Source organism: Miscanthus floridulus, chromosome 8 (genome assembly GCF_019320115.1).
Source record: "Miscanthus floridulus cultivar M001 chromosome 8, ASM1932011v1, whole genome shotgun sequence".
NCBI classification, from domain to species: Eukaryota; Viridiplantae; Streptophyta; class Magnoliopsida; order Poales; family Poaceae; genus Miscanthus; species Miscanthus floridulus.
This window is the reverse complement of record NC_089587.1, coordinates 9,630,119-9,657,540: the sequence shown is the minus strand read 5'-3', so window position 1 is coordinate 9,657,540 and position 27,422 is coordinate 9,630,119. Positions and strand designations below refer to the sequence as shown.

General features: G+C 47.5%; 1 protein-coding gene across 1 annotated transcript; it reads right to left on the bottom strand.

Moving 5' to 3' along the window:
* On the bottom strand, positions 1 to 27,422 carry LOC136475668 (nuclear pore complex protein NUP160-like). The gene is given in 30 exon segments (XM_066473248.1): positions 1 to 342; positions 428 to 601; positions 681 to 827; positions 927 to 1,034; positions 14,328 to 14,466; positions 14,565 to 14,633; positions 14,765 to 14,811; positions 14,813 to 14,871; positions 14,983 to 15,114; positions 15,201 to 15,270; positions 15,272 to 15,511; positions 15,587 to 15,655; positions 16,404 to 16,747; positions 16,830 to 16,900; positions 17,976 to 18,163; positions 18,288 to 18,550; positions 19,975 to 20,137; positions 20,702 to 21,270; positions 21,358 to 21,550; positions 21,648 to 21,830; positions 22,422 to 22,542; positions 23,362 to 23,459; positions 23,895 to 23,999; positions 24,930 to 25,012; positions 25,582 to 25,733; positions 26,094 to 26,154; positions 26,290 to 26,377; positions 26,379 to 26,555; positions 26,650 to 26,782; positions 27,083 to 27,422. Coding segments are annotated over 30 exon segments (4,521 nt in total). The 5' UTR covers positions 27,286 to 27,422; the 3' UTR covers positions 1 to 270.

Here is a 27,422-nt window from a genome sequence, read left to right as displayed (position 1 = left end):
TTCACGAAGCTAGACACCCAGAATCGATACAATACCAGTGCTGTAATGGAGGCGTCAATCCATCTTCTACTTCTACATGTGGGAGGGTGAACCCGTTATCATCGACAATTCCATGTTCACGTTACAAATGGGGCCATCACTCCATCTTTGTTTTTCTTCTAATAATTCTATAAAAGACACAGGCTAACCATACAAACAATTACATACAGGATCAGCGGTGGCGCATCGTTCTCTACACCATATACCGACACCAACACGATCTCCAGGACTTCAGCTGCTCTGGCCCTCCATCCCCTGCCCATCTCCAACTGACGACAGCACGTCATCCGAGTCGACCACAACCTACAATTGTGGAACAACATGAACGCAATCAGCACTGATATGTGCAACAGAGCGGGCTTTTGCTTTCGGATGTGGCACTACCAACCTGCTGCAAGTGGCTCATCAGGGCTCCGTGCAGCAGCTTCTTGAGCCGGTCGCACTGATCCATGCTGTGGCCGGCGCGTTGCATGTCACCCAGTTGGCACCACACCCTCTCCACGGCCGTGTACGGGAACCAAGCGGCAGACATCTTCTTGCGGTGGAGAAGGTCCGCTGGCCTCTGCAAATGGTCCCAGGGATTTATATGTTAAGATTGTAAAGATCTTGCATTTGGATATTTCAGTCTGTCGATCCATTACCGATGATGCGAACGACTCTAAATACTCCACCAGCAAGTTGGTGGCTTCTGCATGGCGTCCGTAGTTTATGTATAGTCTGAATAAGGCGGCAGGATCTGCCTCTTTCCCAGACATGCCCCACGAGATCTTGTTCCCTGCCTTGTTAGTCTGAAAAAATGCAAAGGGTAGCAGCCAAACAAAAGGTCGATCAGCACTATTATACAAAAATATATAATTAGCCACAGACAGTATTTATCAGGAACCCACCTTGAACATCTGAACCAACCAAAGTGGTAGCTCAATCTCGGGATCAGTATAAAGAAGCGTCTCAGCAACAATGACTGGCAACCTAGGATGCAGATTTTTGTATTTATCCTGCAAAAGCAGGAACAAAAGTATTGACAACGCAATACAGGTACTGTTTCGTTGTTGGGAACACAGAAAATATCAAACACAATACATTAAGTGCTTGTTTGGATATTAAAGTATCCTACAACTACAGTTTTTTTATACTGCATTTGTAAGGTGTGAAACCACAGTTTGTCAAAACCATGGTTTTCTACAGTTCTTTAGGAAACCACGATTTGTTTGACTATTGCAGTATGTAGTTCAGTGCTTTGCGTTTTATAAATCATATATTTATCAAGCTAAGTAGAATGTAATTAATAAACCAGAACCTACATATATATTCTTACATTTCTATTGTACTTAGCTTTTACATGTAACACTACATACAACATTGAGATGCGTAGAATGGTAGAAGTCATAATACTTTATGTATGGGTGATTAAACATGTTTTTTTTTTGTTTGCTCTATTCTTTTTTTTAATAAAAGTCATGTAGCTGTTTGATCTTTTTTCCAAAAGACTCAGCTTGAGTTGATAGCTGTGTAATTAGCTTGTCAAGCACCTCACTTCTGCAGCAAGAGCATGAAGAGCACGCTAGACATAGCACTGTTTTACAAAAAGTGGATGTTTAAAAAGTCCAAAAATACCATGGTATCGAAGAAACTACAGTTTAGAAAACGTCATAGTTTGTGGTATCCAAGCACTTCAAAGTTTTCATACTACGGTATTTTTAGAAACCATGGTATTTGTCTCAAAACTCTAAAATCCAAACAGGCCATAAGGCGCAGAAAAGGCATGACTAAAGTTGTACTTTCTCTAGTTTGCAGACTTTCTCAGAATAATCTAGTTTCAAGGGTACTATATATGCATAAGTTTCAGCAGAAATTCTGAACTTCAACACCCCATAATGGGTGTGAGGTGTTCCCTAATTCTCTACACTATTGATTGATCAAAACCTACAACATAATTGTGCTCGCTGGAAGAACTATTTTATTGATCAAAATCTACAAATAGTGGATAGTAATTGGGGCCTCTGCCAGACACTAAACTCAGCTGCATAGAGTCCCATGCACAAAGGTCTATTCCACTACTTAGAGAGTAGTAAAATCACACTAATCAGATAAAGATGGAAAAAAAATTGTTGATCGCAAAACACTGCAGATAGTTGGAAGGACCCAAAAGGTTAGCACTGGTTCTGTTATGGTGGGCAACAAGTATCGGAGGAGGAAGCGTGCATGTGGCTAAAGCGTGAGCCAGGGAGCCGGCGAAACGAGGAAAGCCGCGACGCGCGTGCGCGAACGCGCAGAGCGCGGTCACCATGGTGGTTCAGTCAGTCAGTCGAGTCATTAGGAGTTTGTTTGAGATCCTAAACTTTAGCATGCAGTTTGTTAGTACTTGGTAGCTTTTGAATTGGAGTCCTTATGTATTGAACGATTGTGAGCAAATGAGATCAGCCAGAGATTAGAGTTATCTCTCTAGCCTCCTGGCGCCCTAGCGCTCTCACCCTCCGTCCACGAACTCTAAACACCGGCGCCGAGCACGGCGCCGCCAGCTCGCCGTCGGGCCTTCAAGCCTTGTCCGAGCACCTCCCACTCCTACGCATTACGCAGTAGATCGGGTCATAACAATCTGGTATCAGCCAGGTCTGGGCCGATGTCTGGAGCTTCCGCACCCATCCCTGTCACCGCCGCCGCCGCCATTCCTCAAACCACCGCCCCACCAGCCACCACCAACGCCGCCGCCATACCGCAATCCACTGCTCCATTGTCCGTTGGTCCCTCCCAGGCGGTCGTCTCTGCAGGCGTTCTGGACACCCTGACTACCGCCATCTACGGGCTGCAGAGGCAGATGGGTCAACTGGCCACGAGGATGACCGGTGGCGATGGGCGTGCGGGCTCGTCGGTGCACCCGCAGTCGCTGCCATTCGGGATGACGAGCTACGGGGGCTTGCCTTCTGCGCCGTCATCCGGGTCGGCTATTGTTCACCCAACTATGGCAAGCCGCCCTGTACCCATCACGCAGATCTCCTTCCCGCCATCGCCGCTCCCAGCCCCATTCAACACGCCCGTCTACTCGGCTGCCGGGGATCCAGAGGACGGTGGTGCGGTGCCCAGGTTTCATAAGCTCACGTTCCCCACGTTCGACGGCAAGGCAGACCCTCTGGATTGGCTCAACAAGTGTGATCATTTCGTCCGCGCCCAGCGAACGCGCGAGGCCGACAAGGTGTGGTTGGCTTCATTCCACATGACGGGGGCAGCACAGCACTGGTACTACATGTTTGAGCGCGATGAAGGTGGTGTCGCCGCCGTCTCCTGGGAACGCTTCCGTGCCATGTGCCAACAGCGTTTTGGGCCCCCCCTTGCACCAACCACTTGTCAGATTTGGCTCGGCTTCCGTTTGGTGGTTCAGTTGATGACTACACCGAGTCCTTCCTCGCCCGTTTGGCGCACGCCGGTGTGTTGGCCCCAGTCCAACAAGTGCAGCTTTACACGGGGGGCCTGCCAGATCCGATCCGGACGGACGTCGAGCTGCAGATGCCGACGGATCTCCAACGCGCGATGATGCTGGCGCGTGCGTATGAACGTCGTAACGTCCTAGTGGTGCTGCCTGCAACAGCGCGACCGCATCGCCCACAAGGAAGACAGTACGCAGCGCCACCTACTGTCACGGCGCCAGCGGCTCTGCCTCCGGCAACTGCCCCATTGGCTTTGCCAGCGCCACCGGCGCCGCTTGACGCCAGCAGAAATGACAGAGCCCCGTCGCATGGGCCTTTGTTACAATTGTGACGAACAATACGTCAGGGGTCATCGATGTGCAAGGCTGTTCTACTTGGAAGTCAGTGATGATGTCAACGAGGAAGCGGAGCCAGCCATCAAGCAGTCGATCCTGGATGATGACCATCCGTTGATTTCCCTTCACGCCATCGCCGGCATCCGCACTGAGGAAACAATGCAGCTCAAGGTCACCATCGGAGCTCACGAGTTCACGGCCCTGACAGACTCGGGCTCCACACACAACTTCATCAGTAGCAGCGCGGCACAAAGAGCCGGCTTGGTCTTCCATAGTAGCAAGGGCGCCCACGTCACGGTCGCCAACGATGATCGGGTGGCTTGCCGTGGTTTGGCACGTGATGTTGGCCTGCGTATTACACAACAGGGAGTTGGACATGAGGACTTCACCCTTGACTGCTACACGATCCCCCTTGATTGCCATGACATGGTGCTCGGCATAGCTTTCCTCCGTACCTTGGGGCCGATATTGTGGGATTTTGATGATCTGTGCATGGCGTTTTGGCGCGGTGGTTGCCGAGTCTTTTGGAAGGGCATTGGATCGACGAGAACTGACATTGCACCCACTGGTCGTCTTCATTCTATCCGCAAGGACGAGCCGGCCCTCCTCGATCGGCTGTTGGATTCTTTTCAGGATGTCTTTGCAGCTCCTACGGGACTTCCTCCGGCCAGACCCTGTGACCATCGCATTCACCTGAAGCCCAACACGGAGCCTGTGGCAGTAAGACCTTATCGATATCCACAATTGCAGAAAGATGAGCTCGAGGCACAATGTACCACAATGATGGCTCAGGGCATCATTCGACCGAGTACATCCCCATTCTCAGCTCCGGTTTTGCTGGTGAAGAAACAAGATGCAACCTGGCGCTTTTGTGTCGATTACAGAGCCCTGAATTCCTGTACAGTGAAAGACAAATTCCCTATTCCAGTCGTCGAAGAACTCCTTGATGAATTGCACGGTGCTCAGTTCTTCACGAAGCTGGATCTTAAGTCCGGGTATCACCAGGTGCGAGTCCATCCGGATGATGTACACAAGACAGCATTTCGCACTCACCACGGGCATTTTGAATTATTGGTCATGCCCTTCGGATTATCTAATGCGCCATCGACATTTCAAGCTCTTATGAATATAGTATTGCGCCCATTTTTACGCCGGGGAGTGCTAGTCTTCTTTGATGATATATTGGTTTACAGTAATTCTTGGTCTGAGCACCTCCGGCTCCTGCGAGCAGTTCTGGCCACCCTCAAGGAGCATCAACTCCATGTCAAACGGTCGAAGTGTTCATTTGCCACCTCTACCGTCTCCTATCTAGGCCATGTAATTTCAGCACAAGGAGTTGCAGTTGACAAGAACAAGATTCAGGCCATTCAGTCATGGCCGCAGCCACGGTCAGTGCGGGGTCTGCGCGGGTTCCTCGGATTGGCCGGTTACTACCGGCGCTTTATTCAGAGTTTCGGCACTGTTGCAGCTCCACTGACCCAGCTTCTAAAGAAGGAAAGCTTCCACTGGACAGAGTCAGCTACTGCCGCTTTCAACGCCCTGAAGCAAGCTCTATCGGAAGCGCCAGTACTGCATTTGCCGGATTTTGAACAGGCTTTTGTCATGGATTGTGATGCGTCCGGGACAGGGTTCAGCGCTGTCTTACACCAAGGTGCCAGCCCATTGGCTTTCTTCAGCAAGCCTTTTGCACCACGGCACATGAAGCTGGCAGCATATGAAAGGGAATTAATCGGATTGGTGCAAGCAGTCCGACATTGGCGCCCTTACCTTTGGGGTCGTTCGTTTGTCGTCCGTACAGATCACAACGCACTCAAGTTCATCCTCGATCAGCGTCTATCGACGATTCCACAGCACCAATGGGTTAGCAAACTCTTCGGGTTCGATTTCAATGTCGAGTTCCGGCCCGGTCGCCTGAACGTAGTCGCGGACGCCTTGTCCCGGCGCGACGCCGAAGAGCTGCAGCTGTCAGCGGTTACTGCACCATCATTCAGCTTTTATGATGAAGTTCGACGGGAGCTCGTGAACCTGCCTGAACTTGAGCAGCTACGGAAGGACGTTGCCTCCGGTGCACGTGGCGTGATAGATAAGTCTCATGTGGGGCTGGTCTTTGTGGGGCTGTGCTGCTCACATGGTCCTTGTGGCTGTTTTTCTATTTTTAGGACAGCATCTTAGCTAGGACAGCATATTAGCATCTTAGACTAGCATCTTGGCATATGCTTGGCTGGCTAGCAGCCTATAAATATGTAACCCCAACCCCTCAGGTTGGTATGGCATTTGTGTGAGTTTGTGTGAGAAATAGACAAAAAAATTGCCCCCAACTCCTATTGTCATCCTCTCTCGATGAGAGTAAGAATTCTCCTACTACCAAGAGTGAGAATTCAGCGACTAACAACTGGTATCAGAGCCGTATTATCCTGTAGCCTGAGCATCTCTTGCTCATCTTCTCTCCCAGCCCCACAACAGCCCCAGCTGTTGGCAGCAGCAGCTCCTCCGGCCGCTCCTGTTCACTCCTCTCCCAGCTCGTCTGAAGCAGCCCTCCCCCCACGCAGCAGCCCCCCGTAGCGCGTCATGTCCGCAGGGCAGTCTCAGCGCTCGGTCGCCTCGAGCACGCGGCGTCGGCAGGAGGCCGAACTTGCCGCGGCAGAGGAACGCGAGCGAGCGGCGGCAGAGACCGCTGCGGCGGCGGCAAGGGCGTCGAGGCTGGCAGCGGCGGAGCTGGCAGCAGCCAGAGCGGAGGCGGAAGCAGCGGCGGCGGCGGATGCAGCGCGTGCGGCGGCAGCGGAGGTCGAGTTTCTGCGCGGCAGCGTCAGCAGCTCCATTTGTGCTGACGACAGTGCCGACGCGGACCTCGAGCTGCTAGAGGGGGAGGCAGCGCGAGCACGGGCGACGCAGTGGGCAGCCGCGCACGCCCACGAGCGTGGCAGCAGACCAGACAGGCGCGGACGCGCTGACGGCGCTCCTGGTGGAGGCGCGCACGGCGGTGGCGCTCCTGGGGCAGCCGCGCACGTCCACGAGCGTGGCGGCAGCCCAGACAGGCGCAGACGCGCTGGCGGCGCTCCTGGAGGAGGCGCGCACAGCAACGGTGGCGGACAGGTCGATGGAGATCGCGGCCTTCACAGGCAGCATGGCTCTCTCTCCCCGGATCGGTACCGTGGTTACCACGGGTTCCAGGCTGTTGTCAGGGACGTCGGCCCCGGCGGTGGGTGGCCTACCCTCACCAAGACCAACTACGTCGAGTGGGTTGCGGTGATGAGGGTAAAGCTCCAGGTGCGGCACATGTGGGAGGCAGTCCGGTACGGCGACGTCGACTACGACCTAGATCGACGGGCGCTGGATGCTCTCATCGCTACAGTCCCGCCCGAGATGCAGTTCTCGTTTACCAGCAAGCGGACTGTCAAGGAGGCTTGGGACACCATCGCTGCGGCACGCATCGGCAGCGACCGCGCCCGCAAGTCCACACTGCAGGCACTTCGCAAGGAGTAGGAGAACCTGGCCTTCAAGCCAGGTGAGGACGTTGATGACTTTGCTCTCCGTCTCAACACTCTGTTGCAGAAGATGGTGCAGTTCGGCGACGACACCTACGGCGAGGAGAGAGCTGTCAAAAAGCTCTTCCGCTGCGTCCCCGAGAAGTACAAGCAGATGGCTCGCTCGATCGAGTCTCTGCTGGATCTCTCCACGATGTCGATCGAGGCGATAGGTCGCCTCAAGGTCGTCGACAGCGATGAGCCACAGTCCCTCTCGGGGCCCATCACCACTGGCGGGAAGCTCCTTCTCACTCGGGAGCAGTGGCTTGCCAGCTAAGGTGACCGGAGGAAGGGGGAGCCTTCTTCCGCGACAGGCGGCCGCAAGCGTGGCAAGCCGCGCAAGACGCCCAGGCCAGGGCGCGAGGACGTGCCGAGGGTGATGCCCGCGGAGGCGCCTAGGGCGGCGCCGCCGGCAGGCACAAGCCGGCACGAGACGACACCTGCCGCAACTGTGGCCAGCTTGGCCATTGGGCCAAGGACTGTCGACAGCCACGACGCGGCCAGGCCCACGTCGCACAGGCGGAGGAGCCGGCTCTGTTCATGGCACATGCTAGCATCGAGCTACCTCCAGCGGCACCGGCCGTAGCGGCTCTCCTCCACCTTGACGAGCCAAAAGCACACGCCCTCCTCAGCGACAGCTCCTGCAACGACAAGACTGACGGGTGGTGCCTCGACACCGGCGCCACCCATCACATGACCGGTCGACGGGAGTTCTTCACCGAGCTTGACTCTAGCGTTCGAGGCTCCGTCAAGTTTGGGGATGCCTCCGGCGTGGAGATCAAGGGCGTCGGCTCCATCATCTTCACCGCCGTGTCTGGTGAGCACAGGCTGCTCACCGGAGTCTACTACATCCCCGCGTTGAGGAACTCCATCATCAGCTTGGGACAGCTGGATGAGAACGGTTCGCGCGTGGTGGTTGAGGATGGAGTCATGAGGATTTGGGATCGCCGTCGTCGCCTTCTTGCCAAGGTATCCAGAAGCGCAAATCGACTCTACGTCCTTAACGTACAGGTGGCACAACCCCTCTGTCTCGCTGCTCGTCGGGACGACGAGGCGTGGCAGTGGCACGAGCGTTTCGGGCACCTTCACTTCGAGGCCCTGAAGCGGCTCAGTGCCATGGAGATGGTGCGAGGCCTGCCGTGCCTCGACCATGTGGAGCAGCTCTGCGACGTCTGCGTGTTGACGAAGCAGAGGCGACTCCCCTTTCCCCAGCGGGCGAGCTTTCGAGCCAAGGAGAGGCTCGAGCTCGTGCAAGGGGACTTGTGTGGCCCGGTGACACCGGCCACACCGGGAGGACGACGCTACTTCCCGCTGCTCGTCGACGACTTCTCCCGCTACATGTGGGTGATGGTCCTCGGCAGCAAGGGAGAGGCTGCGGACGCCATCAGGCGCGCGCAGGCTGCTGCGGAGGCGGAGTGCAGCCGCAAGCTGCGCGTGCTGCGCACCGACAACGGCGGCGAATTCATGGCGGCTAAATTCGCGTCGTACTGCGCTGATGAGGGCATTCAGCGCCACTACTCCGCGCCGTACAGCCCGCAGCAGAACGGCGTCGTCGAGCAGCGCAACCAGGCTCGGGCCCTCCTCAAGAAGAGGGGGATGCCGGCAGTCTTCTGGGGAGAGGCGGTGGTGACAGCCGTCTACATCCTCAACCGCTCGCCTACCAAGGCGCTCGACGGCAGGACGCCATACGAGGCTTGGCATGGGCGCAAGCCGGCGGTCTCCCACCTGCGGGTCTTCGGCTGCCTCGCGTTCGCCAAGGAGCTTGGCCACATCAGCAAGCTCGACGACAGGAGCACTCCGGGAGTGTTCATCGGCTACGCGGGGGGCTCGAAGGCCTACCGCATCCTCGACCCGAAGACACAGCGTGTGCGAACGGCGCGCGACGTTGTGTTCGATGAAGGGCGAGGATGGGCGTGGGACAAGGCGGTGGACGACGGCTCGGCTCCGACGTACGACGACTTCTCTGTCGAGTACGTCCACTTCGAGGGAGCTGGGGGAGTAGGCGGCTCTTCTTCGGCGAGCGCGTCTACCCCAGTCCCCGAGCCTCCACCGACCCCGGCGCCTGCTACTCCGACAGCACCACGCTCTCCAGCCAGGACCTCGGCTGCGATGAGTTCTTCGCCGGCTCCACCACAGCCGGCAACGCCACGCACTCCAGCACCGACAGGCACCACTCCGGGCACGTCTACTCCGCCACCAACTCGTGTCAGGCACGGCCCGGTTGAGCTCGCTACTCCGCTCTCATGATGAGGAGCGCGTCAACGCGTACCACGACGGCGAGCCGTTGCGGTACCGTACGATGGAGAACCTTCTCGGCGACCAGCCGGTGCCAGGACCGGTGCCTCACGACCTGGAGGCGCAGTTGCACCTTGCGTGTGACGACAGCGAGCCTCGGTCGTATGCAGAGGCCGAGAGACACGCGGCATGGTGCACCGCGATGCAGTTGGAGATGGATGTGGTTGAGAAAAACCGCACCTGGGAGCTTGCTGACCTTCCTCGTGGTCACCGCGCGATCACCCTTAAGTGGGTGTACAAGCTGAAGAGGGATGAAGCCGGTGCCATCGTCAAGCACAAGGCTCGCTTGGTGGCACGAGGTTTCGTGCAGCAGGAGGGGTCGACTTCGACGACGCCTTTGCTCCTGTGGCACGGATGGAGTCCGTGCGACTCCTCCTTGCGCTAGCTGCCCTGGAGGGCTGGCGTGTTCATCACATGGACGTCAAGTCGGCGTTCCTTAACGACGACTTGAAGGAGGAGGTCTACGTGCACCAGCCGCCGGGATTTGCGATCCCCTGCAAGGAGGGCAAGGTACTCCGCCTGCGCAAGGCCCTCTATGGCTTGCGGCAGACACCGAGGGCATGGAATGCCAAGCTGGATTCCACGCTAAAGGGGATGGGCTTCGAGCAAAGCCCGCACGAGGCGGCCATCTACCGACGGAGCAATGGAGGAAATGCCCTGCTGGTGGGTGTCTACGTCGACGACTTGGTGATCACCGGCACCAAGGATGCGGAGGTGGCGGAATTCAAGGAAGAGATGAAGGCCACCTTCCAGATGAGTGACCTGGGGCCTCTCTCCTTCTACCTGGGAATCGAGGTGCACCAAGATGACTCTGGGATCACGCTTCGACAGACCGCCTACGCCAAGCACGTCGTTGAGCTAGCTGGGCTCACCGACTGCAACCCAGCTCTCACTCCGATGGAGGCTGAAGCTGAGCCGCGACAGCACGACGGAGGTGGACGCTACGCAGTACCGGCGTCTTGTGGGGAGCCTTCGCTACCTCGCCCACACACGGCCGGACTTGGCATTCTCTGTCGGCTACGTTAGTCGGTTCATGCAGCGACCGACGACGGAGCACCAACAGGCTGTGAAGAGGATCATCCGCTACGTTGCGGGGACTCTCGACCACGGCCTCTACTACCCGAGGTGCCCTGGGGCGGCACACTTCGTCGGGTACAGCGACAGCGACCACGCCGGCGACATCAACAACAGCAAGAGCACGAGCGGGATCCTCTTCTTCCTCGGCAAGTGCCTCGTTAGCTGGCAGTCGGTCAAGCAGCAGGTGGTGGCCCTGTCCAGCTGCAAGGCCGAGTACATAACGGCCTCCACCGCTTCGACTCAGGCGCTCTGGCTCGCTCGACTGCTCTTCGGCAGAGACACTAGAGCGGTGGAGCTCAGAGTGGACAGCAAGTCCGCTCTGGCCCTGGCAAAGAACCCCGTGTTCCACGAACGTAGCAAGCACATCCGGGTGAGGTACCACTTTATCCGAGGCTGTTTGAAGGAAGGGAGCATCAAGGCGAGCTACATCAACACCAAGGACCAGCTTGCAGACCTGCTCACCAAGCCCCTTGGGAGGATCAAGTTCCTTGAGCTCTGCTCCAGGACCGGGATGGTTCAACTCTCCCACAAGACGACGCACAAGACTTAGGGGGAGAATGATGGATAAGTCTCATGTGTGGCTGGTCTTTGTGAGGTTGTGCTGCTCACATGGTCCTTGTGGCTGTTTTTCTGTTTTTAGGACAGCATCTTAGAGGACAGCATCTTAGCTAGGACAACATCTTAGCATCTTAGACTAGCATCTTGGCATATGCTTGGCTGGCTAGCACCCTATAAATATGTAACCCCAACCCCTCAGGTTGGTATGGCATTTGTGTGAGTTTGTGTAAGAAATAGACAAGAAAATTGCCCCAACTCCTAGTGTCATTCTCTCTCGATGAGAGTAAGAATTCTCCTACTACCAAGAGTGAGAATTCAGCGACTAACATGGCGAGCCCTGGGCGGTGACTGACGGCCTGATCACCCACCATGGTCGCGTCATGATACCGGAGACATCGCCCCCGTTGACAGAGGTACTGCGCCTTGCACACACAGTGGCGCATGAAGGAGTACAGAAGACACTTCAGAGACTCCGAGTTAATTTCTACGTCGAGCATGACCGCCGCATTGTGCGTGACTTCGTTCGCGCGTGCACGACATGCCAGCGCAACAAAACGGAAGCTCTGCACCCCGCTGGCCTGCTCCAACCGCTGCCGGTTCCGTCGCGAGTTTGGGCGGACATATCGATGGACTTCGTCGAAGCACTTCCTAAGGTACACGGCCAAAGTGTTATTCTAACCGTGGTTGATCGCCTCTCGAAGTACGCCCATTTCATCCCATTGGGACACCCATACACAGCAGCGTCAGTTGCCAGAGCTTTCTTCGCCGAAATTGTTCGCCTCCATGGATTCCCGGAGTCCATCGTGTCGGACCGCGATCCGGTCTTCACTGGACATGTCTGGCGCGACCTCTTCCGGTTGGCAGGGGTCCAGCTTCGCATGAGCTCGGCGTTCCACCCCCAAACTGATGGGCAATCGGAGGCCGTTAACAAAACCATTGCTATGTATCTCCGTTGCATGACAGGTGATCGTCCCCGCGCGTGTCTGGATTGGCTCCCGTGGGCTGAGTATTGTTACAACACGGCGTACCACTCCGCGCTGCGCACTACCCCTTTCCAGGTGGTGTACGGTCGGCCACCGCCGGCGATCGTGCCCTATCAGCAGGGTGCGGCGCGCACTGACACCGTCGACACCATGCTGGCAGACCGGGATGCGTTCCTGGACGAGGGGTAGTGCTCGACTCTTGCAGGCGCAGGAGTACGCTCGACGTCACTATGATGCCACTCATCGTCGCTTGGAGTTCGCGCCCGGAGACTGGGTCTGGCTGCGCATGCTACACCGACCTGCCCAAACTCTGGCGACGGGCAGCCGCGGCAAGCTTGGCCCGCGTTACGCCGGGCCTTTCCAGGTGCTGGAGCACGTCGGAGCCGTGGCGTACCGTCTGCAGCTGCCAGATGGTGCCCGGATCCACGACGTCGTCCATGGTGGTGTGCTCAAGCCGTTCTGGGGCACCCCGCCGTCGTCGACACCGGCACTACCTCCACTACGACATGGCCGTCTACTTCCGCAGCCAGCGCGCGTTCTGCATGCCAGCCTGCGTCGCGACATCTGGCACGTGCTCGTTCACTGGGCGAACATGCCGGAGTCGGAGGCCACCTGGGAGCCACTTGAAGCGTTCCGCGAGGCTCATCCAACGTTCCAGCTCGAGGACGAGCTGTTTCTCCAGGGAGGGAGAGATGTTATGGTGGGCAACAAGTATCAGAGGACGAAGCGTGCACGTGGCTAAAGCGTGAGCCAGGGAGCCGGCAAAACGAGGAAAGCCGCGACGCGCGTGCGCGAACGCGCGCAGCGCGGTCACCATGGTGGTTCAGTCAGTCAGTCGAGTCATTAGGAGTTTGTTTGAAATCCTAAACTTTAGCATGCAGTTTGTTTGTACTTGGTAGCTTTTGAATTGGAGTCCTTATGTATTGAACGATTGTGAGCAAATGAGATCAGCCAGAGATTAGAGTTATCTCTCTAGCCTCCTGGCGCCCTAGCGCTCTCACCCTCCGTCCACGAACTCTAAACACCGGCGCCGAGCACGGCGCCGCCAGCTCGCCGTCGGGCCTTCAAGCCTCGTCCGAGCACCTCCCACTCCTACGCATTACGCAGTAGATCGGGTCATAACAGGTTCCCATAGAAGCAACACCATAAAAGAATAGTGAATTTTCATATGTATATGCCACTACTCACTGACTGTCCCACGAGGTCAACAGTAGCAAAGTACTCGCTCCTTTTCTTTTTGCAAGGGGCACATGCAACCCAAGTTTTTTTTTCTCGAACACGGAGGTGAGCTGTGTATCATTATATTAAGAAGAAAGGAGGGGCAAAAGCCCAAATACAAACACCAACACACCCCAAGAACAGATCCCAAACTAAAAAGGATCTCACCCTTAGGAAGGACCTAAAAGGTTAGCACTGGTTCCTATAGAAGCAGCACCATAAAAGAATAGTAAATTTTCATATGCATATGCCGCTGCTGACTGACGGTCAACAGTAACAAAGTATTCGCTCCTTTTCTTTTTGCAAGGGGCACACGCAACAACAACAACAACAACAAAGCCTTTAAGTCCCAAACAAGTTGGGGTAGGCTCAAATACAAACACCCACACACCCCAAGACGGGAAAACTAAAAAGGATCTCACCCATGGGAGCCACCTAAGACTCACCCACTGGGCCAAGAGCAAAAAAGAGGAAGGAGATGCCTCTGGCCCCAGCCAAATGCCAACAAAACAACTCCTTAGTGCAACCCAAGATTTGAACTTGTTAATTTTTTACTGACACTTACAACAACAACAACAACAGCAACAAAGCCTTTTAGTCCCAAGCAAGTTGGGAGAATTTGCAAATGATACCACACAGATTTGGTATTATTGGATTCATATTTGAAAACCCTTCCATATGACATCAAATTCATAGTTATGAACATTATAATATATGAGATATTAACGGTCAAAGTGTGACTTTGGAGACAGCACCAGGTCAAATCAAGCCTTACAAAAGAAAAGGAGGGAATATAGTTCAACACAGTACTCCGGGGATAGAGATCCCCAACTTAGAGAAAAGTAATAAAAGAAGACCATTCAAATAAAGACATACCAAATATAGTTCAAGGGTTTCCCAGTGGTTGCTCCCCTGCAGTTGTTGGGTCACAGGAATACTCTTATTGTTGATCTCCCATGCATCATTCTCAGAAGAAGGCAGCAGTGGCACTTGTTGACTGCCAGTCAAACTTCTCCTGTAATTAGGTTCACATCTCAAGTCATTAGTTAACACTATTATTTGTCAGCACAATAATCTGCCCATATGTGCAATTAGAGGGGCCAGTCAACATACCTTGATTTGTTGTCTGCTCTGTTCGGGCAGCATTGCTGAGCAATGACTGAAAAGACATGCTCCAATTGCCTACAGCAGAACAATTGAAACAATAGATAGTCAGACTGAATCATAGACACAGAAGAGAACATGACAAACAGCAACCCATTAAGACAGCGGTACAGGAAAAAAAGGAAACCAAACAAGTAAATGCAAAGTACTTTTTCATTCCTGACTCCTTCCAAAATTTGAGCACAATTGTGAAGGCCAATGTCATACAATTTCTCATTTATAAGAATATCGATCAGGGACTCAATTGATTGGCTTTCTGCAGTCACACAAAAACGGATTTCAGTGTTAATTATTAAAGATTGTTAATTAAGATATTGATCTCCATAAATTCAAGCAATAAAGTCCCTACGATTAGTTTTGGAGATACCTGAAAAATCAAATATTGATTTCAGAGTGCTGAGCATATACTGTGCTTCTGTTAATATGTATTCTTTTTCAAGGATTTCAATGTCAACACAAAATTGTAATCTAGAGAGCTCAGAATCTGTGCCAAAAGCCACTGGAATAGAGAACAAAAGTTAAACCAAGCATGTTGCTGTGCAATGAGACAAATCAAACAGCAATTAAAAGTCTGACAAAACATACAGTTCTCCATCAAAAGATTCCGAGGTCTTTTACTTGGAGAAATTTGATCATCAGCTTCGCAAATAGAGTCGAAGCCATGCAAATGAGGGATCAACAAGGTGCAATGCGTTGATAGCAGCAGATAAAGCATGCAACCTCTCTTGCAACACGTGAGGAAGTTGGTGGCTGCCACCTGCATTACCTTCTCTATTCAATCTAACAAAGTACCTGTACATGTATGCAGCTGCTTTCCTCCATTTGTTCCTATGTGCTTCAAATGAATAAAGAACCTTATAGAGATTTGGTCTAGACGACAGATCTGAGCGTTCAGCCTGCTAAAACAAAAATAAGATCGGCATGGAAGAAAGGAAGACACAAAGATTGGACTATGCTGAAAATGGGCAAACCTTCCAGAAGAGCTCTTGCTCCACTTTCTCTACCAAGTCAGTGAATGGAATTTCTCCACTGCAAAGAACCTATTTCCACGAATGAGAGGCAAATCTAAGCTCCAATCTAATAGTGAGCATCCCTTGCATAAAATGATGAGGAAAACAACTGGATAACACAAACACAGACAAATTTGATTTATATGACTTCTAGTTAATGATGTTTAGAGAAAAGCCTGCTAGATTGGTCAATATGTCCTGCATACAGAAAATGATTTTAACTAACAATGTTTAGGGGAAAGGCTGATAGACTGGCCAACATGCATTTCATACAATAAAAGGAAGACAAGAAAAAAAAAAGGCTCAAACACAACAAAAGCATCCGAGTCATGATTTTTAGGTAATAATAGTAATTAGAGGAGCCAGCTTGATCCATTAACATACCTTGCTTATACAATCGAAAAGAAAATAATCAAATAGCTAACACATCGCACACTTGTAGATTTTCTCTAACAAAATTTAGCAGAAACCCGTTGGACAACATCCCACAATGCATGAACCCCCTTTTCCCCAATGTAAGAATACCAAAAATGTAGAACAAAATCAAATGTGGTAGATCATGTCAACAACCAAGATAGAAGTCTTATGGTACCTATATATGGCTGTAAACATGTGTCATGACCACTAGCTATAATACTTACAAAATCACGTGCCTGCCAAGCAACTTATTGCTGCCTAGGCACTATGGTCCACCTCAAAACACTAAAGATGCCCATGGACAAATCGGGGGGAAAAAGATGTAAAGAATAATGCAAATAAGCAACTTAATATGACAAACCTTTGTCTCCCCAAGATCACAAAGAACTATGATGAAACGCCTCAAACAGATGTATTTGCTATCATCATCCGGGTTTGAGACGATCGCGCAATATGCATCTCGAAAGTTTTTCAAATCCAAGCTGTACTTGAATACATTAGCCCAAAGTCGTCCTTTAATCATTGCTGCGGTCTCTGGAAGACCCTCAGCTTCAATTCCATTATCTAAACCGTCAATAATATCAACTAGTTCAAGAGCAGCAAGAGCAAATTGGCATGCCCCCTCGCTCATGGAGTGTTGCTCAAAAATTTGCATTGCCCACTCATAGTAGTTAAGTCTCCACAGAGGAATAGATCTAGATTCCCCTGGGAAAAAAAAGCCAAACAGTTAGAATATAAATTAAATGCAGTATATATAGAACAAGTAAAGCTAGGAGAATGATATCACCAGAAACTTGAAACCCTGTTTCCATTGAAAAGTTCTGCAAAGCCTTTGGAGCTTCATACCCGGATGCAGCCCTGTTTTCCAAAGTATTTGTCAAGTTAATACCAGAGAAAGTGCCAACAGGTAGCCCAATTATAAGTTTATAACAAAAAAACCCAGCAATATTAAAAAAGGAATTAAACAATGAGGCAAGTATACACATCCAAGAGTTTTATTCTTAGTAGATTTTCAAGCCTTTCAGGGTTCCATCCATCTTGAGTTATGGATCCACACCCCACCCCCTCAAAGATAAACTAAAACACTCCTGCAATTTTTTATCTTAAATAAGGTGACCCTAACAGTTACATACCTTTGATCCGATAGCAGTAACTAATATATGGTGCTGCCTCAGTTCTCAAGTCTGAACTATTTGTTTCACAGAACCCGAGAACTAGGTAATTAGATCAAATGAAGTGACTCCTATATACCAGAAAACATTAAACTATTGGATTCCTCGATTGAAAATCCCTTACCGATATTTATCAAAAGACACAAGGAGATGTCCTGATGATATGCTGATAGCAAGCTCGCTTAGTTACTTGTCATTTCTAATAAAGGGATGTGCAATCCCTTTCTTTTTCAAAACACAGCAAATCAAATGTTGTGGGCAAAGATGAGTTGCTCTGCATCGCTATTTCGTAAGGTAACTACTACATTTGTGCTTACAATTCTATAAAATTTGAGTTTGCAAAAACCAAGTATCAGACTTATTGCAAGGTGCTAGCACAAAGATTTATGACCACCAGGTTAATGGTGACTGTGAGTTCTTCCCTAGTAAATATGTCTAATTAAAGACGATTTTTGTACATAGATGTGGGATTAAGGACGGAGAACCATATGTTATCAGCTACCACTTAACTTAAACAGCAGAAGTAGATCAAGCGCCTGGTCTGTGAGTTAAGCTTTTAAATAACCAGTTAGACTGAGGCTGGTCCTATTATTTTCAATAGCTCAGTAACATATATGTTTATGTTATATATTTCTTGTCCAGTATCACAATAGGAAAAATAAGAATAATATTGCAGTACCCAACCACTAAAGATGGTTTCCAGAAATGTGTCATTTGATGATAGTCAAAAAGGCTCAATCCACATAGTGAAAAGGTAGTACCTGAAAAAGCATCGGATAGCATCATGAACCTTGGATTCTCTCAAAATAATATTTGCTTCATCATGTGCAAGCATCAGAAGGCAAAATCCATTGAGATGAAGGTATGCTGAACATGCAGTATCTGCATCTTGACCAGTATGGGATACTTTTCCATTGTTCAAGTATGTTTCCAGAATTCCCAGCAGATTCTGTTAGAGATAAAAACTGAGGATAAGGAGAGCTTATCTGATAGTTGATACTATATAGATAAAGCAACACTCAAATAAAATGTATGTTTCTAATGAATTTTAGACCAAACACAAAATATAGTACCTGAGCAGCTTCATACTGACCATGTCGGATGAGAACAGCTGATAGATTAATTGTGTATCCCGAGAAAGTTTGTACACACTCAAAATTTCTTCCACACATAATCAAACTACTAAACCTCCTTACTAGATTGATTACTTCCGCTGGACTGGGAAAACAAGGTGACATAACGTCCCCTTCAGGAGATTTTGGAAAGTCAAGTAAACAAGCCAATGTAAAATCAGAGCAGCCAAGCTTTCTGTGCAAAGACAGTTCATCTGCTTTACCTGTAATAAGAGAACAGCATGTGTAATTAAAATAAGTAACAACCTTCAAAGATTTTATACATGAAAAGAACACATACTAAAAGTTAAATAGGCAAATGGTGAGAATATATAGATCAGCTACCAGAAAAACGATAAAATGAGGTACAGTGTACAGACTGACACAAGAGATAGAATAAAAATTACATCTACTTTCTTAGACACCACCGCGGGGGGGGTGGGGGGGTCTTTTTTTTTGTCTTAGACACCTATCCACATGGTTTACGACTTTAGGCTTTAAGACATAATTTCTTCAAATTTAAAGTTCTTGAAGCCAAAATGTTCGGCAATCAGCATAAAACGTTTTAATAGTATCTTTGTGATATACTGATATGAAAAAAAAAACGAGTACAGTTGCCAGTACATTTACATAAATATGACATCCCATTCATTTCCCTATATTCAAATTTGCATGTAAGCTATTGTAGAGCACAAATCTGTCACTAGATGCATATTCAGGACCACAAATTCCAGAATGATATGTTTTTCCTCGCCGACCCCTGCCTAACATCGTTAGAATGATAGTGGCGGAGGCCAAATTTGGCTCTCTCTCTCTCTCAAACAAAGAAATCATGTTCAGTCCTGGGAGCAGTGGCAGAGCTTGGGCATGAAAGGAGAGGGGGCAGATTAGTTAGTATTTCATTAGCACTTCAAGTGGTGATATTAAGGACTCCATTAAAGATTTTTCTAGACTAGGGGGGGGGGGGGCATTTGGCCCTCGCTAAGTCCCTACTGCTTGAGAGGGCAAGAAAACAACGCATATCTGTAATTGGCCCAGGAAAGTAAATTGGGGGCAAGCTGAGTTAATGATAGTTAGTTGCCTATTGTCTAAAGCTAGTGAAATTTAGGCTTTTTTTATCTGGATTAAAAATGTGTACTCTACAATCAGAGGCAATACACCACAGTACCCTTGTTCTCAATATTTTTGCAGTTTGTCAAAGAAAACCTTACGTTTAATGCAATCAAAGGAGGAATACAAGTTTTAAAACGAGTGAATGTGAAGTTAACAAAACATTCTTTGGGCTCTTGCACAGGAAACATATTTCGAGGCAAAGGAGTTTGTACAGTTAGTTAAAGCAAATTCACAAAATCACAATAGACCAGGGTCTCCATTGTCCTATAGAATATACTAGCTAATGATCACAAAAAACTGTCCCTAAAATACAGTAGACAAAACCTTGTGAATGCCATTACAAAACACCAAACTGACAAGTTATGTCCTTAGGTATGGACTCATTACACCATTGTAAAAACAGAGCACATTAAGATACTAAATGTAGTAGCAGGGTGCCCATTCAAAATATGTGTATCAACAACAAAGGTAAGACTACAATCATATCTTAATCAACAACAAAGTTAGGACCACAATCGTATCTTTTAGGTATTACCAAGCTGAAGAGAAGAAAGTTGATAGCTAAAATCGTCAATGGTTGGTGGTGAGGTTGGTGAGATTCCTACAAAGTGGAGAACAATCCACTGTCCCAATATGTCTCGAATCATTGGGAACAACTTCAGTTTCATTCTGGCAACATCACTTTGCAATAAGGAGACCTGATTCACAAATTATTATATTACCAAAGAAAGAAACAAAAAGACATTGAAGAATAACTGTATCAATGAATAACTTGCAATTTTCAAACTAGAAGCAAAGGGGTACAAGATTAAAAAAACAGGCATTGTCACTTAATATTTTGCATATGGAATGAACAATTTGAGCCCACAGGCCTTAGGGTGTTACGATGGCGTTCTGAAAGGGCATGTAAATAGCAAATATTCATCTGCCTGATTTTGAGACCATAGCAATTGTTGGTAGTTAGCCATATAGCATGTGGACAAGACTGGTTCAGCAGCCCAAAATCCCACTAATGGCCAAAGTTCTTGAGAGTTCTGACCAGCTATTGTAAGTTACAGCTGAGACAAGGCAAGCATGCTCATGAAAGCTCAAAAATGTGTATCTTAAACTATATGAGTATACATGGTCGAAGAAGCAAAGTTGAAGTTATGGTACACACAACAACAACAACAACAAAGCCTTTTAGTCCCAAGCAAGTTGGGGTAGGCGAAGTTATGGTACACAGCAGACAGAAATATCAAAAATCAAAAGTTATAGCATACCTGGCCACCAACACCAACCAGATAACTAAGGAACAGAAACAGATCAAATGCACACTCAAACATTGTTTTTGCAACCTGTGAAGTAGCTTGAACTAGTAACACAGAATTTACATTACAAACTCTCTTTGATCCATACTCTTGGACGCTCATGTTTGTGTTCAAACACTTCATAAACTTCTCGATCACATCGAATACTGAAGACCAGGATGCGGATCTTGATTGCAACTTTTGAAAAGATAGTAACATCTCAACAGAAAACTTCCTTTGACTTTTGTGAGCTGCCTGCCTTCTTTCTACATAAGTATCCGTTCCAAGTAATGAAATGAGGGATGAGGATGATTGAGGACTAAAACCCGTCTCTAGAATCTTTACTATATGTGAAGCAATTTCATCAGACGATATAATAGAACTAATTAGGGATTCGTAGTATACTGCTATGGAAGATCTCCCCAGTAAATGGTGTATATGGCCCATGCATCTGAGGACCTCATTGAGGAGTTCAAAATCAGATATGTCATCCAATAAGTTCATCCCAAGGTCATCAATATTGTGCAATTCATCAGATGAACCTGAAATGGTAGGCTAATTAGCATTACCTAATTGCTCCCAACAGATAACCTGAAATTTATTGCAGAAATACTAAGAAAGAATCACACCATAAATAAGCATTTCCACACCCTCCAAACAACGGAATAGAGAAAATGAACCCTTTCTTATTAAACCAAACACTTCATTTTTAGTATCAAGAAGCAACCCATATGGCTTATTGTTCCAGCACCAATTGTGGAGGTACCGTGCAGAGAATTGTTTCCAGTGATAAGCTGTAGCGCTTGCTGTCTGTGAACTTCCCTAAAACCAAAAGAATTCTGGAAATTCAGCTATACAGGAAAACTAGAAAATAGAAGCCTTAAAGGAACAAAACAAAAGACAAAAAAAAAAAGATTACCTCTTGTTCTATAATAGATAATATCTCTTTTCGTAGCCCATTTGCTGTAAGTGACTGGAACTCAGAATCCGATAGGAACCTTTTGTGCTCTAGTAAGGTTTCACGCAGGGCAGAACAGTGGTTTACTCCTGGTTGAAGTAGCCTCCGCAGAAACATGGATGAAATAAAAGTGAATGCCTGCTCCTACAGATACCGAAGATGTATAGAAAGCTAAGGATATTGAAGTGCTCTACAGTCACAAAAACACACACAAAAAAGGTGGAGACAAAATGCATGGAAGAGTTCTGAAATGCTAAACAATATATTCTGCACAGGTGTAGAAATTACTGACTGAATAATGACATTTCTCACTTGAAAAGACAGGTTCAGTAGTGCTGATAAAATTGGTCATTTTGAAACTTATAAGATCAAAAAAATGAGACAAGAAGACAAGTGGAGGGATCAAATTGGTTACAATCTTAAATTAAACAAAATTACGAACAGCATAAATTACTATGGGAGTATGAATATCTAATTACAAAGAGAAATGTTCAACAGTTGAGAACAAATGTACGCTGAATAATCTCTGGAGTTCCAGAGACCAAGTGTATTATAATTAAATGTACATCAGCAGATCACTCAATTTAAAGGAAAAGATAACAAAAACCTAACAGCAAGTGCAAAGTAGCAAGCTCATGTTTCAAGTTAAACATAATTCATTAACCTAAATGATAAAATCATTGAAACATATCTGTGTTCCAGAATTTGAACTGTCCATAAGGAAATTACAGCTACCTTCAAGGAGGAGAACATTGAATCAGCTGTCCAGACCAAATCATCCAATGCATTGTCAGAACTTTGAAACAACAGTTCACTGATAGCATCTTCTTGTAGCACATAACAGCAAATCTTCTCACTGCAACATTTACACTATAAATAAAAATGGCCCAATCCATTACCATTACTCGATATAATTCAGCTACTGTGTCTAGAATTTACGTAAGAAAGGAAACCAAATACTGACTAAAGATTACACATGTGCACGCCTGAATATTCCCCAAGAATTTATGGAGGTATGATATGTTACTGCATGCAGGCTTACAAATTTTTGTGTATAAAGTTGATAATATCTATACCTAATAATATTAAAGAGGCAAAATTTCTCTCCACCCATTTTTTCCGTACACCTCCCCATAACTACCCACGTAGTGGAGAGTTTCCTCCATCCCACTTTTTTTACTTCTCAAACTGCACTCACGCCCTCCATGTCTCGCATGTGACCCGGACTCATGACTCATACTCATACGAGTTATGACAACTCGCGTCTAGCGATGATGAATATGATGCCTGATTACAATACAGTATTGGGTCACGCCCTACGTAGCTCTGTATGTGACTCGGACTCATGACCGGCGCTCATACGAGTTAGAACAACTCGCATCTAGCGATGATACAGAGTCCGATTCCTATACGTATTGGGTTCCGTTGCAACGCACGGACACGTTTGCTAGTATATGATACAAAGAAAAAATAAGAGTTGTGTGTTCTGTAATACATGTTAGTTAGCTAGCCTTTTGTTGATCATACACTAATCGAGCTCATTGAATAAGAGATGCTTAGTTCCAATTTGATGGCACAACAGAAGTTATCAAGTTACATAATAAATACCAATCTAACACTGGTTGAAGGATTGCAATGGAACAATAGTGACAACAATGAGGTACAACAGACTTACGTTTCGGTGTCATACTGCAATATTTCATATAGCATGGAGCCAAATTCTTTAAGTATCCAAAGCTTATCCGTGGCTATTTTCAAGTCCACAAGCTTCCCCTGAGTAAGAAGGTTGGAAATATTAGCTATCTGTGGGCAGCAAATGTGATAGGTTAAATAGAATAACCAGACACAAGGAAAGCAATTCTGATTTTCCTACAGTGGGATTTTTTATTTTTTATTTTGGGGGTGGGGGTGCTATTATTTTAAAAATATAAGGAACAACGATGCATCAATGTTGTCTTCCAAGAAAATGCATAAATATTTGGAAACCTACTTTTGAAAATATAAGGATGACGCATAGTATCTTCAGCAGAAATGCATAAAAATATAACATATTTGAAACTCCATACTCCATAGTAACTCTGATTGGCAAGATTAAGATAACTCTACATCAACCTTCATCCGATTCATTTCCAATTAGTTAAGTAGATGGAAATCTTGCAAAAATAAAGTTTGTTGAAGAATGTCAACAAACTAGCAGTGGTGTTTTACCTCTAGCAAAGGTATAGTAGAAATTGAAGGTTCAGAAGAGAACATGAACCTTTCCGCAGCAGAAAAACTGAAGCCATACACAGCAACATAATCACAATCTTGAACCTTTAAAATATCATAATATTAACCAGTCAGCTCTTTGCAGCAATAATGATGAGAAAAGGATAACATTTTCCATCACAGGTATGTCCGTCATACAATGACGAACAACCCACAATAGAAAAATTAGATTTCATGAAGTGACAAACATGAGCACAAGCAAAGGGTAGAATAACAGATCCAACATTTAAGTTTCTGACAGGAGGTTTGTACTTTGTACTAGCAGCAAGTCTACTTCTGCTGATGGAAGTTGGAACATCATTTATTACCGGCTGAAGTTAGCATAAGATAATCACCAGGTTGTGGTTATATAGTCCACAGCTAGTAAATATCATCATCTTATAGGGACAATAATGTTTCACAGTAATGTATCATTATGTCACATTGTCACCAATTCATTAGTCAATCTTGATACTATACTAACCAAGGCAACCTCGAAACTAATCCAGCTGCCATCACTAATCTGTCCAACTCCTTTTGCTCAACATGGTAGAAAAAGTTTTCTTTACTCTCAATCACATTCAGATCAAGTGGTTTGCCAACATGAAAACACTGGCAGGACACAGCTTGCAATTAGTTTGGAGATATTCTTGGCACATAGTATGCACATTTGATATGTTAGGAATGCAAAACTCATCTATTGCAATGCCCAAAGGGGCCACATATGAAGATGTACAAAGTGCAGATAGCACCCTACACTAGTGACTATTGACTAAATACATATACAATAGACACATCTAACATGATACACTTCACAACTTCAGATTAACGTTACACCTAGAATAGAACATTCTGTTACCATTTTCAAAAAGTGGAGTTACCTAGTAATTTATCACTACAAACGTAGGCTATGTTCTTATGTTGTACTAGTATACTCGATTTTTTGAATGGCAGATGAGCAAGTAAATAACTGGTGAGACAACATTCTTGACATACCACAGTGTTCTGATGCAGAATTGCCAAGGATATCAACTCTTGATCATCATCAGCCTCACCAACCCATAGCCTAGACGGATGACCTGAGATAAAGAGAACTTGTCAATAGATATAACTGCTCAAGAACAGCATTATGTGCAAGCAAAGCTTAAACTCGTTTTTGCGAAACCATGGTTTCCAAACAAGGGACAGCGTTGTAGAGGCGACCGCAAAATTGCAATGCATCAACAAAGCTCAACTGCACAAGTTTATTCATGAAATAATTATTCTTTATGCATCTCAAATTGTTCAATCAAACCCTTCCCTTAACTCTTAGATAGCACTATTGCAAAAATAAAAATAAAACTGGCATAGTGGCATGTAAGTTACAGTTGACCCTCACTGTACTTTTTCCACATTTAAAGCAATGTCAATGAGCTCACTGAAACAAGCATGCACAGATAAAGCTATCATCAGCCCACCACACAAAAATTATATGCCATCCAACAATAGTATATACATGGGATACCAGCAGCTTGGGTAAATTGGATATGAGGCTGGAAGCAGAACTGACTTAAGGATGTAGATCGTGGCTTACACGTGTCACAACAACATTGCCTGTATTGTAAAAAGAGCAGCATTGCTTACAAAGAACAAATAACATAGACATTACCTTCCATATCATTTGAGTGAACATTATAGTTGAGAAGTTTCATGTGATTATCCCATATGCGCAAGTGTCCATCCAAATGAAGAACAAATAACAGGTCCCTTTCATTTACAACAGTTGCCACTATATCCTGCACAGGACCCACAGTCTTTGTTCTGCAAAATAATGTAGGTAAATTTCATGCAAAAAGATACAAAAATACAAAACATGAGACTGTAGAACAACTAAAGAATCTTTGAAGTAAACTGGAACTCATTCACGTATACAAATATGCTACCATCAGAATAGCAGCAACAAATGGAAGTGTCATTTGAGTCAACAAGCATATGAACACTGCACATGCTGTTCCTTCTTCCTATGCTATGGCAGTCTCTGAAAATATCTATGCAGCTGGGGCAATGGCTAATAGCGAAACATGAAAACAGTAGATGTTCTAGCAACAATTCTCGTGTTGATAAGCTGATCATGCCTTTATTGCTTGGTGGACCATTATAACCAAGAATCCAAGATAGTACCTTGACACGAGAGTCCATAAACGTCCAATCCCAGCATCATCTCGTAGTTCATTCGAGAAACCTACAGTAGAAGACAATAACATTCAGAAACCTCGGGGAGAGTTACAGCAAGAAGGCCCCAAGTTCAATCATCTGGAACCCAATAAATCCGCGGAACAATGAGTTTGCTGCTGTGAATTGACAGTAGAGCACATGCCTGGTGAGTTCGGGGCTAATTTGCCAAGACTGTAAGAACAGATGGACCCATCTTGTCGACCAATCACTATACATCCTGGCTTCGCTGTTAACCGCTGTAACCTTTGCACTCTGAGCTTGAGTTTGGAGATTAAACTCAACTATATCATCCTGATGCAGCACTGAACCAGATACGTAGGAAAATGGACTGCGTAAGTGGCACAAGAGAGCAACTCCAGAAACGGTAAGCACATATAGCATATATACAAGCTCCCCTTGCCTGCGACCCTGCATTGCCACAGAAGTGACTAGTCTAGTCTCTAATGTTCCAGAAAGTTACTGAAAACAAACAATTGGCATAAAATGTCATGAATGAATCAACCTCTCTTTCACATAAAAATGCAAATGGACATAGCGCCTCCTGGAAGACCAACCGCAGTCCAAAGCTAGAGAACTCCTTGGAGGCACTAAGCTCAATGACCTCTAGCACATTTGGGTGTTCCTCGTGAATCCTCCTGTAAGACGGCAAGTCGGCAACCATATGCTCCATTCAGAAAATCCCCACCTACTATGAACCTAGGGTTTCTCTAAACATGGCAAGTATCAAAGCAATACTGAAAGTGCACTTATTTAAGTTATAGTTCTAAAAGGATTCATATCACATAAACATGACACATGAGCACAGACAACTCCGAAGGCCAAAACTATTCGAAGCTAAGTCTAATGTGCGCGATGTCCAGCTAACAAAATGTGCCACTCATCTGAACAGAACCATGATATAGAGCTCGAAAGTGAGGAGAAGCCCCGACACGTACCACGAGAGGTAATACTGAGAATCGCCGGAAGGAATGATGTGGCACCCCGAGGCGGCGCGCGGGGGCACGAGGACGAAGGGATCGGAGGGGCTCGCCGGCGCGGCGGAGGAGGAGGGGATGGTGAGGTCGATCCACCGCAGCTTGTCCGAGCCGGGTATGGGAACCTCAGCGCCGACTATCCTCCGGGCGGCGGGGGCGGCCATGGCTGCCTCGCCGTCGTCGGCGTCAGCTACGCCGGCGGCCGCCGCGGGAAGGAGGGTTTTGGAGAGGGTGGGTTTTGGGCGGCGAGATGGAGTGTGGTCGCGGTCGGAGCAGGGGCGCAGGGCTTTGAGAACAAACA